Source organism: Diorhabda sublineata, chromosome 3 (assembly GCF_026230105.1).
Source record: "Diorhabda sublineata isolate icDioSubl1.1 chromosome 3, icDioSubl1.1, whole genome shotgun sequence".
NCBI classification, from domain to species: Eukaryota; Metazoa; Arthropoda; class Insecta; order Coleoptera; family Chrysomelidae; genus Diorhabda; species Diorhabda sublineata.
This window is the reverse complement of record NC_079476.1, coordinates 29723445-29742191: the sequence shown is the minus strand read 5'-3', so window position 1 is coordinate 29742191 and position 18747 is coordinate 29723445. Positions and strand designations below refer to the sequence as shown.

At 30.3% G+C, this 18747-nt stretch overlaps 2 protein-coding genes across 2 annotated transcripts; one reads left to right on the top strand and one right to left on the bottom strand.

The window, feature by feature from the left end:
* Positions 1-266: 266 nt before the first annotated feature.
* On the bottom strand, positions 267-4717 carry LOC130441198 (prohibitin-2). Its single transcript, XM_056774766.1, has 7 exons — positions 4307-4717; positions 4051-4171; positions 3268-3493; positions 2919-3152; positions 2730-2807; positions 2535-2631; positions 267-389 (listed from the first exon to the last, which is right to left on the bottom strand). The coding sequence occupies exons 1-7, from the start codon at positions 4437-4439 to the stop codon at positions 298-300; spliced, it is 981 nt and encodes a 326-aa protein (XP_056630744.1). The 5' UTR covers positions 4440-4717; the 3' UTR covers positions 267-297.
* A 1197-nt stretch (positions 4718-5914) lies between these two features.
* LOC130441558 (glycylpeptide N-tetradecanoyltransferase) lies at positions 5915-18697 on the top strand. The gene is made up of 6 exons (XM_056775287.1): positions 5915-6045; positions 6241-6494; positions 7594-7810; positions 9846-9962; positions 10224-10575; positions 14331-18697. The coding sequence occupies exons 1-6, from the start codon at positions 5945-5947 to the stop codon at positions 14751-14753; spliced, it is 1464 nt and encodes a 487-aa protein (XP_056631265.1). The 5' UTR covers positions 5915-5944; the 3' UTR covers positions 14754-18697.
* Positions 18698-18747: the final 50 nt, after the last annotated feature.

Below are 18747 nucleotides of genomic sequence, written 5' to 3'. Positions count from 1 at the left end.
AAATCATTCTAGGCCATCAAAATTTAATAGTGTATTAGAAAAGAAAATCTAGCAACCAATGAAGACAAAAAATATCTTTGATAAAGTACATACTTTACACACTTTCGAGTGCGTAAAACTTCAGTTTACGAACTAGTGCGTAAAGAAGCATACTTTAAGCAGTAGTGTGTATAGAAAATTATTAAGGTCTCTGCAGCGTAGTTTTCTATATCAAGCACACTTAACATTAGCGTATCGGTAAAATGATTTAACAATAAACAACCAAATAAATAAAATATGTCTATTAATATGCATATTTCAAATATTTGTTATTAGACTAGCTTCACATTCTGACAAAGTTAAAAGTGTATTCCGGCTTTTGCTTGGTATCGATCCATAATCACTTTGCCCTAAAACAATACAAAAATATACTGTTACTTATGATTTTGCCAAGTGTGCCATTCGTTCTGATGTCTTATTATTAAAGCGCGTATAAGTTGTAAATACGTAGACAAACTACAGTGATAAAAGAATACTATGTTTACTGAAAACTGAAGATTATGGACTATTGGTATGACAACAATTGACAATATACAACTAAAAAGGGAAAAGGTACCTAGTTGTTTGTGCGATATATATTTAATAACTACTAAAAGTACTCATTCCAGTGGGGAAATCTGCAATAAACTGCAGTCTTTACTACCCTCAACACAATACACATAGCAATATCAATATGAAATATTCAACCAACTTACAATCTAAGGGTGTACGTTTCCCAATAAAAAATAATAAACTCAATGATTTCACTGCATTCCCACAACACCTCAGAGTGTAATTTTTGACTCAGGATTTGTATTTGGCTCAAGTTTGCGTTTCACTAATTAATTCCAAAGTTTGAGGTATCGTAGTTCTTAAAAAAATGTATACAAAGATGAAAATGGTTACCATTTGTTAAAGTATAAAGAAACCTGGAACTATTTCATTTTATTCAAATTAAAATAAAAAATTTTTACAAAATCTTTTGTTTACTGATTAAGCAAAACAGTTGTTCTCTTCACAATAAACTTGAGGTGCTAAATAGTTTACTATAAATTAATCAAATTATTTCTTCAATTGCTGCACCCGATCTTCTAAATTTAAAATTTGTTCCCGATTTTTTCTTCAGAAATATTCAAAACCAGATGTTTATAAACAAATGTTAATAGATAAAAGTCAAAAGAAAATACGAAAATTTTTCATGATGTTGCCATCCGATCGGCAGCCATTTGTGAGTTTCCTTTTCAATTTTTGACATCTTAATTCCCTCATCGTCTGAAGATTGAATTTGAAAAGCATCATAGATTTGACACATATCCTTTGATGGTTGTTTAAAATGTAAATTAAATTTTTTAGAGAATACATTATAGTAATATTTTTCTTTCATTTTTCTTTTCACATTCTATGACGTATACATCTTCTTAATATTCAAGTCAGGATTTAAATATTGTTGTCTTAAGATTATGAGCTCTGGTGTAGTGAATACTGTAGGCTGGAAACGACTTCATATGTTTTATAACATTTTTAACCAAAGATGTAACTTGTTCTTTAGAACAACAATTGTATATCCGCCCATCACTCACCTGATAAGAGTCTCTAATGTATTTTATAAAAACGGGAATATCAAGTATCTCTTTTCAAAAGTAATATGTAAACAAATGGGATCTTCGTTCTTTAGTTTCATTCATGGGGGCACCTTCTTTTTATTTTGTTAACTTTGATATAACCTCTTCAGAACATATTTTGGTGAACTTGAGTGTGTAAACTATTAACTGCCCTCATGACAGCTTCTCATCCGGAATAACTTTTTGGTTGCACTTTTGAAGGCATCTGTTTTTTATATTGACAAATGTTTTGCAGGAATTAAATTTCTTCCTCTATACCTTTTGTTCTGTTATGCTTTTGTAACTAAAGTCAGCATGCGAGATCACTGCTATACTAACTGTTTGCATTGCGCTTCTTTTTATCTGTATAACAATGCGAATTTATTACAAATATTAAGAGGGAGAAAGCATCTTTAACTGTTTAAAAACAAAAAAGCATTGATGCACGGCCAAAACAGATACAGCATTACTGAAACGATTTACATCAGAGTATGGAGGTAATCAAAATGGTGTCTGAAATAAATTATTTATTATTCAATGGCCAAAAAAATTTGCCGTTTAATTGTGCTAATCTCTATTATTCAGGAAAGTTATTATAAATATAAAAAGTTACTTCACCAAGGGCTTTGATACTTCAAGAATTTTGATAAAGTGGAGTTAATAGATATGTGCACTGAGCAGCTCATATAGAAATAAAAAGTAAAAAGTATTTGGCAATGTTGACCGTTTATTATATAAATGGATATTTACACATAGTAACAACTGTGTACATGCCAATAGAAAATACTAGATATAAAAGTAAATTAAGGAGAAGTCTACAATTATTATCATTCAATCAATCTTTTGTTGTAATATCCTCTGCAAGTTTTCAAAAGCTTTAAATGAAAATTAATGTTTAAATTCACTTCTTCTTACTTTGCAACTTCTCCGACATTTCATCAAACTCTTTATCCGAAATATTCAACATCAAACTATTTCCACTGAGATATACTTTATTCTGTGAATTAGCAATCTAAAAACAAATAATTAATTTAACATTCATTGTGGTATTTCTATAAAATAATTTTTAAAGAAAATAGATTCTTTTTTAACCTACAGTTGTATACGTACCGTTCTGGAAATATTTTGAGCAGCTCTAATTTTTCTCAATTTCAAGAATCCAGGGTTCTGTCCAATTGCTTCTCCCAAGTAATATATAATTAAGGAAATAATTAAACAAAAAACTGTATATCAACAAAAAAAATAAAATGATATATAGATTCAAGCTAAAATAAATATTTCAAAAATACAAAAGGATATCATTTTTGCTGCTTCAGCTTCTCCTTCAGCTTGTACAATTTTTTGCTGTCTCTCTTGTTTAGCCTTTTCCACCACAAATGCTGCTCTTTGAGCCTCTTGTTGAGCTACTTGTTTAGCTTCTACTGCAGCTGCATAATCTTTTCCAAAAGATAAATCTGTTATAGATACATCATCTAGGATTATATTAAAATCTTGTGCTCTTTCTACCAATTCCCTTCTAACTAATAGTGATACCTACAATATATTTATTACTGATGATATGTTTTATTCAAACTTCAAAGAAACAGTGAACAAAGCAACATTTTTATAATAACTGTATAATTTGAGATACAGATATTTTTTATTTTACCTGTTGTCTCTGTGTAATCAATTGGGCAGCATTAAATTTGGCCACAACAGACTTTAATACCTCATTACAAATAGATGGGAGTACTTTTTCATCATAGTCTAAGCCTAGATTTTGATAAATAACAGGTAATTGAGAAGCACTGGGTCTGGATAATACACGAAGTGAAATATTTACCATCTGAAGATCTTTAGACCCAGTTGGAGATGAGATTTTTCGTGGGCGGGATCTAGAATTAGAAATAACAAATAACAACAGATTATGGTGTATATTCCAACACCAGTCAATGTAAAAGGTAAAAAAGAAAAATTATGATAGTGGTAATAATAAAGTTATGGAGAAATCAATTCACCAAAACAATATTTCACCTCATTTAAAACTTTCATAAAAATGTAATTCTGACTACTTTAATATTCTTTACATAACCCAATTGAATTAAATTAAATAAAAAATAGTAAGCAAGTGAAGAATATACTTTATAGTTTCTAATAAAAAAGTAATTTTCAAAGGAAAATCATAAAAAAATTGAAAAACAGTATAATAGAAATTATTACTTATACAATGTGGCAACAAATTACAAATAAAAATATGAAGCATTTCACAATCAGTCCAATGAATACTACTGTTAAATTTTCATAACCTAGTTATGCAGAGATTTCAAAAATCAGAATAAAAATGAAATTTTTGCCATTTTCTTCGATGCGTAAAAAAGAAAAATTATATGCAAAATGACTGATAAAATTAAAACAAATTAAAATAATATTCTGTGTAAAAAATATTACCTACCTGATATCATAAATTATAGGATATTGAAACCATGGTATTCTGAAGTGCAAACCTTCTGTATAAATTTCTTTTTGAATTCCACCTATTCTGTTGAACATTATAGCTCTATGCCCACCTTCGACTAAAAATGTCCATAAATGAAAATAGTTGCCGATTATGTCAATATAATGATTGTACACATAGAGTAAATGTACAATTCGTGATTCAACTTAAACAACTTAAAATTCATAGTTATACATTAAATACACCATTTTACCTGTGTACAAAGATTGAGAAACCCCATAAGCAGCAGCTCCTCCGACAGCTAATAATTTTAGACCAATGCCCAATCCCGGTGGACCACCTTTACCAAATTTTCCAGCTAAATCGTTAAATTTATTTTGGGCCATGTTAATAATTTATTAATGATGATCGGCTAAAATTAGGAGAAAAAAAGCATGTGCTTTAATTCTATCTATTGCCCAATAATGGCTGATTTTGACAGTTGAAAGTTAAAATACTATTTTTCGCCAACAGTTTTTCAGTCGGTTACTTTATAGAAAAAATGAAAAGCTGCATTCAATTCAATATTTTTAAAATTTACATTAAATTTAAGTGCTGTATGATTTCACCTAACGTTTCAGTGACTGTCGTCACAAACTAATATGAGCTTTGAAAAATTATAATTGTAATCTAATTCTAGATGTCATGACGTCACCATCAGCCCACTAATTTAATAAGCGTTTCTACCACAATTTAATATTAACTTCCTATTTATTATTAAATTCATTTAAATAACTACTTATAATTGATTAATTATACATAATGAGTGCAATAAATGAAAGGCCTCAATCTTTACTGATACAAGGAGTTTTCGGAAACTCAGATTCAATTAGATCACCTATCAACTGATTGCGGATCCTAACGATTTAAATCTGGATTCAGTTTCCTAGTGCATAGAGATATTACCAATTACTGTAATATCTCTATGTCCTAGTGTCGCGTTCAAATTTTGGTGGAAATTTCAAATTTTAACTTTTGATTTTTATTACTTTTTTCTACATTAATTTTTCCATGATTATTTATCCACTATATAATAGATTCTAGATGTTTATAAATTATTTTTCAGAAATTATCAATGATTCATCCCGTCACTTGAATTTGCGCTATAGTTCAATATTAATAAGTTATTTGTATGCCGAAAAGTAAGTATAAAACCCGCAAACCTCAGTAACTTATCAATGACGATGTTCATGACAATTAATGGATGACAGTCATTTAAGGGGAATAAATAATTTTTTCTTCTTATTTTTAGTTGGAAGTCTTTGAGGTTTAATTTTAAATTGGAAATTTCCACCAAAAGCGGAACGAGGTCCGCATTTATCTAGTACGTGATCTATCTGATCCAGAATCATAGTTTCCGAAAAGATATATTCGATTATAAACTGGAATGTTGAACAAATATTAACAAACATGATAAAGGTACAATAAAGATGTTTCAAATAATAATTTTCTTTATAAGAGCGCTCCAAATTCATTAACCGGGACCATTCTTGCGATAATTTATACAATTCTTCCAACCAGGTATCTCAATGATCAACTAATCAACCATTTAATTGTATTTATATAAATTGTTTTCAAAAATTAATTAATGCTTAAAGTAATCAAGCATCAGCAGCTGATAATCGCTTTGAATAACGTCAATGTGTATGAAAGAATACGAATATTTAACGAATTTTTAAATCCTTCTACTTCATAATATAACTTCTATATGATTTATAAAGTCATTTATAAGAATTTGTTACAATAAAGTAACAATTACTATCTTCTTATTGGTAATTCTGTTCCAACCAACCGAAAATGGAACCCAGCCAAAAATGTCAATGCCGGTTTTCTTGTATGTCATTCATGCTTTATGTCAGTTTTGCCCAAAATGTCGGAAAATACTGAAAAAAACCTATTGGAAAATGTTAGTCCAGTGGAAGAAAGTACGGATGGAATCGTCGTAAATAAGAGGTATTTTATTTATTGCAATTTTAATTTGTGAAGAATGCATTCTATAATTATTATAGAAACTCCATTGTTTATAAGAAACATGACAGATCAATACCACAGTTAATTATTTTAATAACTATCGAAGTGTTTAACTACTAATTAAATGCGATTTTTTTCATTTCCGGTAAAGTACATTATAGATAATATCATTTTCAGTACAAAAAAACGCAATAGAAACAAAAAGAAGAAAAATGGGGTACAAGAAGAACAAATTGACCAAAATAATGAGGTTGTTCAAGTTGAAAAAAACCTCTTATCAAATTTTTCCAATCCAATTAATACGATATCAATTAAAGAGCTAAAAGCAGCCATGGAAGTTTTCACTTTATCACAAAAGCCAGCAAAAAGTTCCGAGGAAGCTCTTAAAAAGAATTTTCAGTTTTGGAATACTCAGCCTGTGCCTAAAATGGGTGAGAATTTTTTTGATCGAATATTTGAATGTATAAATGTTAAGTTATCTATTAAAAAAGTAGAGTAATTTATTTTTGAACAACCTTTTTTTATATCATCAATAAAACACAAGGAGAATTAGTCTCTAAGATATTAGTTTCTAAATATGACAATTACATTGGATGAAATATTTTAAATCTTGAATATTCTATTATTGGCTATTGGGCAGAGATAAATGAATAATTTATATGTAAAATTTTGTATATTCAAGTCACTAAATATGATTTTCACACTTTCATTATTTTAAGCATGAGAACAAAAGTCCTAGAGCTTTGGAATAGCCTTGTGTGTAAATCCATTCTAACTGGATGGTATATCAGAGTTTTCTAGTTATTAAAGTATAATTATTCAAACCATTGATTGCTTGGTTAAGTACCTGAATCAAAAAAGCTTCCATATTTTCCAATTATCAGAGAAGGAAACTATTAGATAGCTCTCTGAAGGAGCCATTGGACCTTGATGTTGGTGATGAGTCCCATTGGTCGCCTTCCTTAGTTGGGCATGAGGACGTATTGGGAACATTGCCTGTGGGAAACCTGGTAAAATTCCAAGGGCCCTGTAAGAGCAGGGACCATGATAAATCCTCTCCCCCTTAAGAGCTTTAAGCAGTACATGAGCTATCGAATTCATTACCCTCAAAGCATCAGTTTCTAGAGATGTTAAAGCTTTGACAGATGCTATTGACAAGACAACTGCAGAAACATCAGTAACCGAGGCTGCCAAGACGGCTCAGGGCTGAACAGCCCCAGATTCTAAGGTTGCCTTGACCTCCAACCCTCCTCCATCCACAGCTTCTAACCAGTTTCTACCTCTTTGGTTAGTTAGGAATCATATCCTAATCCATCAAAAAATTCAAGTGTCTGATTGGTTTTCCAGAGGACATTGTCTTTTGGTTAGTTCAAATGGGGCGCAGCAGATCTATTATAAGGCATATGTGCCCTTGACTGCCAACTATTCTGCTATGAATCAGTAGAATGATATGCTTGATTATACTCATGAAATTTGCTGTATTTTAACATCTAATCAACTATTGTCTGTTATGTTGTATATTACTTTCAGATGAAAAAATAACTGTTAATGAGGCGATAGAACCAAATAAGGAACCATCTGAAATTAGAGAAGAACCATATAGTTTACCAGATGGTTTTAAATGGGATACTCTTAATTTAGATGAACCTTTGGTATTAAAAGAACTTTATACGTTACTTAATGAGAATTATGTTGAAGATGACGACTGTATGTTTAGATTTGATTATCAACCTGAATTTTTGAAATGGTATGCAAGTCAACATACATATTCATATTACACATATTCATAATTAATGCTACTTGTCACGTTTTTATTTTCATAAACTACAACACAAGATAACATTGTCAAACTCCAGGGGCAATCAATCCACTATTGATTATATAACTACCAACAAAAACATACACAGATAATAAATCCTTGTTATGAGATCCCTTACATCACGATCAGTTGATTTTTTGTAAAATGAGGTTGGGCACCCAGCTAACCTGAAAGAGAGCCAGTACACAAAGAAAAATTCAATAAATTACAAAGAGGAAGCAGTTGGAAAAAGAAAAGTCAATATGACAACTACTTAAAATAAAAAAAACTGGTTTACCAAAGAAATAAAACTCTTTGTTGCAAAAAAGAAGAGCCTATCTGAAATATTGATTCATAAAAACAGAAGAACAACAATTATATTATGGTATGAAACAGGGAAAATGTAAAAATATCAAACATAAAATGTGAGAATTGTGATAAGTTCTCAATCAAAATACAGCATTATCTTTAAAGAAGGACATGGAATCTGGTAGAGAAAAAGACAAACTACAGATCTCACCGAGCGAGTGGATAAACCACTTTAAGATAGAGACTGATACTTTCGAAATCAGCGAGGACGTTGAAGTCTCCATGACTGGACAATTTCAGCAATGAATTGATTAAGAATGATGGAGACTCAATAATAAATAAACTGACAGCATTATTTTACTTGACGATGTCTTCACTGATAGTACCCAGTGAGTAGGAAACCATCTCTATTCATAAAAACGGAGAGAAGAAACACCCATGTAATTACTGGGGTATATATCTTCTTAGCACCATAATGAAACTTCTAACAAGAATATTAACACAGTACTTCCTGCAAAATATAGAACAGTAACAAGGCTTCAGAGAGAATATTCATACTGATACAAATTATAGAAAAATCTAGAGTATAATAAACTGGCCTTCCTATATTCTTCTGACGTAATGCAGGTTTTCAATAGGGTATAACTCAAAGACTTTATACACATTTTACTGAAAAATTATATGAATAATCTTAGGGACTTAACTCACTAAACCCTACAAAAATACTGCATGACAATACACTCACATATGACATTCCAATAACAACAGGAATTATACAGGGAGATGGTCTAAGTCAAATGGTTTTCAACCTTATCCTAGACTATATAATAAATAGAGTCAAAACAGCAGGAAGAGTATACATGATGGGAAGCAGGAAATTCCTAATTGTATGCTACGTAGATGATACTGTTCTCATAGAATAGAAGACAAAAACATTCTATAACAGATGCTTTTTAGATTCAACCAAAAGACAGAACAGTTTAATATGAAGATATCTATCCTCAAGACAAAGTCTATAACAATAAGTAAATACTCAGTATGCTGCAAACTAGCCACAGACGATAAATTAATAGAACAAGTTATAAACTTCAACTATCTAAGAACTGTAACCTAAATCAATAGACACATTTACTAGGAAGCTCACATACAAGCCAACAAGTCCGCCAGAATCTCAGGAAGTTTATGCAACATTATATGGAACAACAAATTTATGTCCACCTCAAGCAAGGTGTGTACATAAAAAACAGCTATACATCTCATATTAACCTATGCAACTGAAATGAGAGAGGATATAAGCTGGACAACAGAGATGAAAACCCTTAGATAAATAGCCGAAGTAACCCTCTAGGACAGAAACACAGTTCTGACAGGCCTGTGACCAGATAACAGATGTGGTCAGATGGGTAAGGAGGTGGAGGATCGGCTGGCAGAAAAAGCATTTAAGAAGAGGCAAACACTAGAGGACTGCAAGCAGATCTCCAAAGAGATGGACCGAATCATGAAAATTTACATCCCAAGATCGAGACTGAAGAAATTGGAGAATACAGAGAAAGCCCTAAAATAAGCACTTTTCCATTTTCATGTTAGTTATTTGATAAATGAGAAACCAAGAAAAAAATCAATGTACTTTACTTTTTAAATATTTCTTATACCAAGTGAATAAATTCAATTTTAGGGCATTACAACCCCCGGGCTGGAAAAGAGAGTGGCATTGTGGGGTTAGAGTTGTAAAAAGTAGTAGATTGGTAGGATTTATATCTGCTATTCCTGCCACGCTCAATGTATATAAAAAGTAAGTATAAAAAATGCAAAAATTGAACGTGGTATAAAAATTGGCTAAAATAAATCTTTATCTATTTTTCATTACTAAAAGTTTCTTCTAATACCAAAACAGCATACTTTTTTCTAAATATACACATAATAAAAAGCAATATTCAATTTTAAAATGCTTCAAGTAAAATTGTATAGTTTTTCCAATTTATAAAACACAAACATTTTATTTTTTATAAGTTTGAACTAAAAAAAATTAATACCAATGCTTTTCATTTTTCAGGAGACAACAAATGGTAGAAATCAATTTTTTGTGTGTACATAAAAAACTTCGATCGAAAAGAGTAGCTCCTGTATTGATCAGGGAAATTACCCGTCGAGTACACTTGAATGGCATATTTCAAGCAGTTTATACAGCTGGAATTGTGTTACCAAAACCTGTCAGTACATGCACATACTGGCATCGATCGCTAAACCCCAAAAAGTTGATTGAAGTCAAATTCTCTCATTTGTCTCGTAACATGACATTGCAAAGAACTCTTAAACTATATAAGCTACCAGATAAACCAAAAACTCCTGGATTTCGGAAAATGACACCAAACGATGTACCACAAGCCCACAAATTACTTGAAGAGGTAAATATAAAAATTACAAGTCAACTTTTATTAAACTGTAGTTTTGTAGTGATTATTGAAATATAGATTATGTGTGAAGTCTTTTTGCACTAGTATCAAGTAAATTTTGAAAATGAATTCAAAAATAATCATAATTTAAAAAAATGGTAGAAAATGAAATTGAACTAAATCTTATTCTTATAAGAGCTCAAATAATTAATCTTTTTTAGATATTTTATTTTATTATATGAAGGTTGTCTCTTATCTATCAGCTGTTTTGTTCATCTGCATTCTACACCAGAGATGGTAGTATTTTTTGTAACTTTTTCATTGGAAAATAAATCTTGGGATCTGGAAGACCTCTAAATTGCAGTTTGTGAAGAAATAATTCTATCAGAAGTATTTCTCAAACAATTTTAAATGTGATATGTTAATTTTGCTATAAAAAATTCTATTACTAAGTTACAGAGCTGACTTTTTCATAGTTTTTCTAGATAGTCTCCTTCACACTCTACACACTTTTCTTTCTGCTTGTCATGTAATTTGTTCAATGTTTTCATCATAAGCCTAGCTATATGTGGTCTCTTGTCTTGCAGCAATATCCTACTACGGATTGGAATATCGCGTCGTTTTGATTTATAAACAGTTTTCACCGTGTTTTTTAGGTTACAGTTCGTTGTTCAATGAGAAAATCATCCACAATTACACCTTTCATGTCCCAAAACACAGTACACAACACCTTCCCTGCTGACAGTGTAACTATACCGCGCTGCGAATTTCTGTTCAGAATTCAGAAGTCTTCTCACCAATATGGCTGAAATTTTGCAGTAACTGAGCTGTTCACGAATTATTTGCTCAATACTACCTATACTGATGGCAAATTCTTCAGCTATGTCGAGTACAGTACTGTGTCAGTATTCCAAAATGAGTTTTCATACAGCGCTGACATTTTCACTGGTAACACTTCTTCTGGGTTGCCGCCACATTGGGGCGAAACACCAAATTATTATATTGTAGTTTTATGGCCGGACTATTGAATGTAAATCCCCATTATTTTTAAAGAGCAATCGATTTTTGTATTCAAATTTTAATTTTGATGTTCAGAGTGGCGCAGAAGGTACCCAATTATTTGACGACTTAAATTGATTCCACACTCTATTTCCAGCAACTTTTATTTAGGTGACTTTTTTTGATAGGATCAACTGTATAAAAGGGTTACAGGGTTTTTCGGCAAACCAAAACCCCCTTTTCCATATAAGAGGAGTAGGTAATATTCAATTCACAGTGAATTGTTTGCACACACAGAACTTTTTCTTAAAAATATTTTTCAAGATCGTGAATCCATTGTTCATATGCCCGGCCATAATATTTGAAACCCATATGATTTTTTCTGAAAAAATTGAAAACATTGCAATTAATGCTATCCCGATACTGAATTTTGGACTAAAACTAAGAACAGATTAACCAAAAAAATATGGGGAAATTTTGAAAATTCAGATATTGGTGCTATGTCCACCAAATGCACCAATTGCACGACTAATGTTCAATTATCTTTGACCAAAAAACAAATAATGATGTGTTTCACATTAGACACTGGTACATCCTTCTCGCTCATGGCTATAAGTACACTAAAAATCGAGGTTAGGAGGTTGCGGCTATTCTTTTTTTTCCGTATTTATTCAAAAATTCAGGTTTATATTTGTACCATACTCACACTGTAGAAATACTTTGATTTTGTAGAGGTTCCAAATATTTATCGTCCTTTCAATTTCCATTAATATATATGTGTATTTTTTCGTCTCTTGTGGACATTTTTTAAACATATAACTCAGATTATAGTATGAATAAACGATCAACAAAAGCAAACAGATTCCAGCGCAATAGTTAATTATTTAAATGTATGATTGTAATGAAACTTACACTGGTAACTAAGTTTTAATTTCTGGAACCGTTGGCGATATTCTTACTGAACACACTGTTCACACCACTACTACATTAAGACTCACAATTACACTGACTGACGCGCGTTTCAATAAACAAGTTATTATCTATAGACACTGAAGACAAACTAAAACCTAATGACTTGACTTACCTGTTTGATAATAAATTTTCCCATCAATATTTAACAGAGTGGGTTTTATATTGGCTTATAAATCCAACAATTATTGGGCAATCCTAAGGATGAAATACCAAATTTGGAAAAGAGTCGTATATATGAAATTACCTGTGGAGATTGTATATTGGGCAGACTAAGAGATCGTTATTGTCCAGTTTAAAGAGCACATAGCTCGTTTGAAATATAGACGGACCAGAAAATCGAGTATTGCCAATTACACTGCCAGTCATAATCATGACATAAAGATTAATAATGTAAAATTGTTAAAAATGTATCTAATAATAAATTGTTGGATGTATTTGAAAGCATTAAATTGCTAAATGTAAGAGTAGCTTAAATAGGGGCAAAGGGTTAATTTAATACAGCCCACTCAATAGTTTAGTAGTCAAGAAAAAAATGTGAAGGTTCCCACCAAGGAGGTTTTCCTACTGGAACTAATTTTCATGGGAGAAGGTTTATTGGTGGGAAAATTTAGTATAAAACAGGTAAGTTAAGTCATTAGGTTTTAGTTTACTTTCAGGCTCTGAAAACGATAACTTGGTTATTGAAACGCGCGTCAGTATACTAGTGGTGTAGACAGTGTGTTCAGGATTACACTGATAAATTGGAATTAAGTTGGTTAAAGTTTTCACATAAACATTTCTATATTTAATTAAATATTATTCATCTAACTGTATATAAAATTATTATGGAGATAATAGTTATAACAATATTTAAGAAATCCATAAGATGAAAGATCAATGAAGACAAATAACAAATTTTCTAAAGTGAACTAGTGCTTAAGGAAACTGTTGACTATACTATATACTAATTGAGAATCATTGAAAAAAACGTGATCAATGTAATATTTATACAAAATTATTCGACTGCCTATCAATTGAGATGGATTAAATATTGGGGGTAAGAAAAAGCCACCTCAAAAGTGTCTTTGTAAGGTATAATCAAAATTTCCTATAACTCTATTAGTGATAACTGCTTACCATAAACTAGTTTATGCATATCAGTAGCACCATTACTCATCTTATGTGCATATAACGAATCATTCAACATAGACCTGTTGTCAGGTTAAATCCGTCTCACTTGAAGACAATTTTAAACAAATTTTTGTTTATTTCAAATTTAAAGGTATTTAAAATAGAGTCGACAAAATTACTTTAATAAATTAATATTGAGTTGATAGTTTAATAATTAGAATTTTAATTATTAAGATAGTTAGACATATTTAACTTTTAACTGTATTGAATATGTGAACTGTATGGTTTGTCGAAGATTGACTACTTTTTCAAAGTAGCTATTTTTATGCTATGATATCTTTAGAAACAGTGATGATTGGAAAAAAATTTAAACTGACAAGGTCCACATCTCAATACTCTCCAATTTTCACAATTAGTACAGATTTGCTTTATGAATGTTGACAACTATACAGTACAAAAAAAATGTTTAATCAAAATATTTTAGATATTAATTAGTAAAACTTGCTAAAATAAAACTATTTACATTTTCAAACAGCTGGTATCCTTCTATCTATGAGAGATTAACAAAATCGTTTAAGTACTTTAGCTCTTGGTTAAAGAAAAGTCTGTTTAAAATGCACTCACTATTGTAGCCATTGAAAACATCTTTATTTTAGTATATTATTGACTGTTCACTTTTGTTTCAGTATTTGAGTCGTTTTGATTTAGCACCAAATTTTAATGAAGAAGATTTTACTCATTGGTTTTTACCTCGAACAAATATAATTGATAGTTTTGTAGTAGAAACAAATGGCGAAATAACTGATTTTATTAGCTACTATACTCTACCATCAACGGTGATGCATCATCCAGTACACAAAACTTTAAAAGCTGCTTATTCTTTCTACAATGTATCTAAAGGGACACCTTGGATTCCTCTAATGACAGATGCCTTAATATCAGCAAAACAATTGAATTTCGATGTATTCAATGCCTTAGACCTCATGGATAATTCCGAGTTTTTATTGCAACTTAAGTTTGGTATAGGCGATGGTAAATTACAGTACTATTTGTATAACTGGAAGTGCCCCAGTATGATGCCCTGTAACATAGGTTTGGTGCTTCAATAGAGAATGAATATTACTGATTTTGGTGGTTTGATCCGATGATATAAATTAACAGATTGCAGATTTCAATTATACTAAATTAGTTTAGCTACCCATGTTGGCATTCCTAGATAACAAATTTTCAAATATTTTCATTAAGTAAATGGATATAAGTATTTATAGAATATATAATTGAAAATTCATTAAAAGTTATATCACAGATGATTTTATTTTTAATGATTACATTATTTTTTTTAAATCTACCCTTAGATAAAAGATTTGTGGGTTGTGGATCATTGCCACCCCTAATAAATGCTTTCTGAAAACAGGGCCATACTTTAACAGATGCACGCTTTCCAAAAAGTACCTCTCTATGATCACAAATACCAAATTTTGATTTACCAGAAATAATATTGTTAGATTTTTTCGCTTTCTTTTCCAAAATGCGAACATTACTTTCATATTTTGACTGTCATGGGACTGAGTTTTCACCATGTGCTAAATCGTTTCTATGCATTTGATAAATTGGCATTTTCAAATAATTGGTAATGAAAGTTCTCAAAGGAGAATATGCTATATTACAAGATTTTATATTTTTTTCGAAAGAAATAAAAAGCCTAATTACATCTATGATAAGTTGTGCTAAAAACAGAATTTTTCATTTTTATACTTTGTGATCTAGTGTTTTAATGTACAAGAAAAAAATCTTTTTTTCTACAAAAATACCTTCTAATCCGGCGTTATTTAAACTCTAGAACAGCGGTTTACGAACTTTTTTGTACAACGTCCCCTCCTGTTGAAATAAAGCCTCCCACGCCCCCCTTAAACAATGAGTTGGCAATGGGTATATTTAAAAAAAACATTAAGTATTGAAAACAAAATATATTCACTGTGAGAAGATACAAAATTATAAGTTTCAAATTAATAAAAATCCTACTCAAAAGAGAAAAATAAGTTAATGAGTTGGATCAGCTTGTGTTTTCATAACAGTATGTCTATCCTTGGTTGAATTTTATCAAGGCCACAACGTAAGCTATTGGTATCATCAAGTTTGTTTTCATCCTCTGTTTAACTGCCTCAAGAGTTGAAAAAGCTTTTTCGCGTAAGCAAGTTATGGAAAAAGGCTAAAATAATTGAAGAATTGGGATATACTTTGAAGTATTTTATCCAAAATGATGGTTTTCCATTCATTCATTCTGGCAGGGAGTCATGATCACATTGAATGGGTCAGTTGACAATCTGTAAACATTTTCATTACAAGTGTTTGAGAAGTATGAAGGTTTTGATACTTGGCTTTTCAAATTGATCCTCCAAAAACTTTATTGGGACGTGTTTCTTCTGATATCAACACTACTTTGCTGAAATTCGAATAACTGTTTGACGTTATCTTTGAGCTTAGAAATAAACCCTTATTTTATGTAATCATTATTATACTTGCGTTTCTTTGCTGAGCTCAATTTGAACAATATCTTCTCTCACTCAAATCGAACTATACTAAAAGTCAAAAGTCCGTTATGAAAATTTAAATCTAACAGTACTTGATTGAACACTCACGAATACAACACACACACACACTGAGGACTTTCATAAAGTACTGAACTGCTGTGGCTGATCAATGGAACATGACAATGACATGTTGGTGGAGGGGAGACCTCGGAAATTCTCGGATTTTATTTCATGTCAGAGCGGGCGATAGTAAAAGCATTGTTAAATTAAAAATTCGACAACGTAAATGTAGTTTTAATAAATTTTTACTGAGAGAGAGAGTTTCACACTACCCCCGCTTGCCCTCACGGTCCTCAGTTTGGAAACCAGTGCTCTAGAACGTACGAGATGATCATCAGTGAAGGAAAATGAATTACTGAATTTGAAAAATGAATTAATTTGACTCAAAAAACTAGGAGCGCAGATAATTAATAAAATATTAACTAGTAGATCAGACTCAAAATCATGTAAAGAGAATTTGTATTATAAACAGCGATGTAAAATATACAATTTGTTAATTTAATAGAAACGGATTTCCATCAAAAAATATATGTGAAATATTTATTTATCACCAAAGTTTTTCAATGTGAGCCAAATTATTAGTTGCATGAACACAATGAAAATATCGAAATGAGTCTTTTGTTTTATTTCTTTTTATATAGCTTTCCTGAGTTTACAATTTATTTTTTATTAGAAAATAATTCAAATTTTGTTATCAAGTTATTATATGTCAATATGGTTATTGCTTATACAAATTTTTGAGTAATTTATTCAATTATTTATTACATTGTTTAAAATTGATATTTGATCCTTTGTTCCCTAGCAATTAAAACAAAATACAAAATTTATTTCTGAAAGTTTTACAAGTTTACAAGAGTATGTCTGTATACAATCGTTAAATATATATGTAATTTCAATAAATTATACTTCAAATTAAAACAATTTTATTCTTTATCCAAAAAATATAGCACTTTGTAGGAAAATATTGAAGAAAGTTTTTAATCTATTGAATTACACACTAAATATCTAGACATGACCCTGTGTACGATTTACTCCTACAAATTTATAGCGAAAAAACGGAATATATTTGGATTAATAAGAAAACTAATGTTTAAAGAAATTCGAGCTTATAACAATTACACCTACCTTGAAATTCTGAAAGTTCATTTATAATTTTGAATTGGATCATTACATTATTGTCTTTGCCTTGTGAATTTCTAGACACTCCATGAACACTTTTAACTTGATTTTTGTGAGTTGATGGCTTCTCGACTGTCAAATAAGTTCATTATACCTCTTTTCAGATAGATATTGTACAAATGGAAGAGTGAATTTCTTGCAATGGAAAGAATATCATCCTAGGAAATGCTACAATGGGTTTCTACTTATTTCTGATTAACTCAATTCCTATAAATCTTGTCTATATAAGCAATAATAATTAAATAACCTTTTTTTATAAATTTGTAGTTCTCTTGAGTTTGTAAATTTGTATCCACCATCCTGATCATAGAGCTTTTGGGATCTCTTTCTTTAATATGCATTATCACATTATTGATCCATTTTGAAAATAGTTCGAAGATTTGAATTTGAAAATTGGGTTGTATAGTCAAGCTTAACTTCATCACAAAACATTCTACTACTCAACTAACAAACAATGGTGTAATTTTAACTTGTAGTCAAAACAGTAGATAAGGTATTCCTCATGACAAGAGAAATATCTCTCGGATTTTCCATAGAGTCCAAGCTTGTTATGCACCTGTTTCGTGTCGATTATTTTTTGCTTTTGAAGTTTACATTAAATTTTCCATGGTAATGAGACGTCAGCAATATTATGCACATGAATACATATTACTTTTAAGTGAACAAATATTTTTATAGAGTTGTGTTTACTTACTTTACATATCCCAACCTTGTTTATTTTATAATAGAAATTTCCGTAAATAGTTGCGAGATTTATTTTTTTATCAAATCTTTTATTTTTTAAGTAATGAAATCAATTAGCATTTGAAGTTCCCACAAATAAATCTGGGCAATTAAAGACCCAACCCCAACAAATTCAAACTACTGTAGTAGGAAATTTTTCAATATTTTTTTTTTCATGGTATCAAACTCCTTAATCTGATTTTTCCTCTCTTATTTTTTATTACCAAATCCAAATTGTGGGTTTCTCGTTCCACTTCAATGATGTTATTCAAACCAATCTATACCAACCAACGATAACTCGTTGTAAAAAGCACTCGATTCTATTATTATAAACATTATAGTATTATAAATATTATGATAAATGTAATATATGTTATATAGTTCTTATTCTATCTTCAATTTGCACATTGAATAACCCCATAAAAATAAGTTTCAAAGTCCTGATCAGGTAATCTAAAGGATCATGTATATTTCAAATAAATAATATAAATGTTACTATGACGAGGAAAAATGAATTCGGTGTAGTAATAGCTCGATAAAAAATAAATTAAAACATATTTTATCTAATGTAAATCATTTTTTGTTGTACCTTATCTCAGATAAATTTTCC

Bases quoted from the DNA above. Each gene is read 5' to 3' on its own strand.
- LOC130441198 (XM_056774766.1), bottom strand. From the start codon at position 4,439: ATGGCCCAAAATAAATTTAACGATTTAGCTGGAAAATTTGGTAAAGGT. The intron at 4,172-4,306 runs GTAAAATGGTGT...GGACATTTTTAG, and splicing joins TTCTCAATCTTTGTACACAG to TCGAAGGTGGGCATAGAGCT. The intron at 2,808-2,918 runs ATATCCTTTTGT...ATTATATATTAC, and splicing joins AAGCTGAAGCAGCAAAAATG to TTGGGAGAAGCAATTGGACA.
- LOC130441558 (XM_056775287.1), top strand. From the start codon at position 5,945: ATGTCAGTTTTGCCCAAAATGTCGGAAAATACTGAAAAAAACCTATTG. The intron at 6,046-6,240 runs GTATTTTATTTA...TATCATTTTCAG, and splicing joins GGAATCGTCGTAAATAAGAG to TACAAAAAAACGCAATAGAA. The intron at 7,811-9,845 runs GTATGCAAGTCA...ATTCAATTTTAG, and splicing joins CAACCTGAATTTTTGAAATG to GGCATTACAACCCCCGGGCT.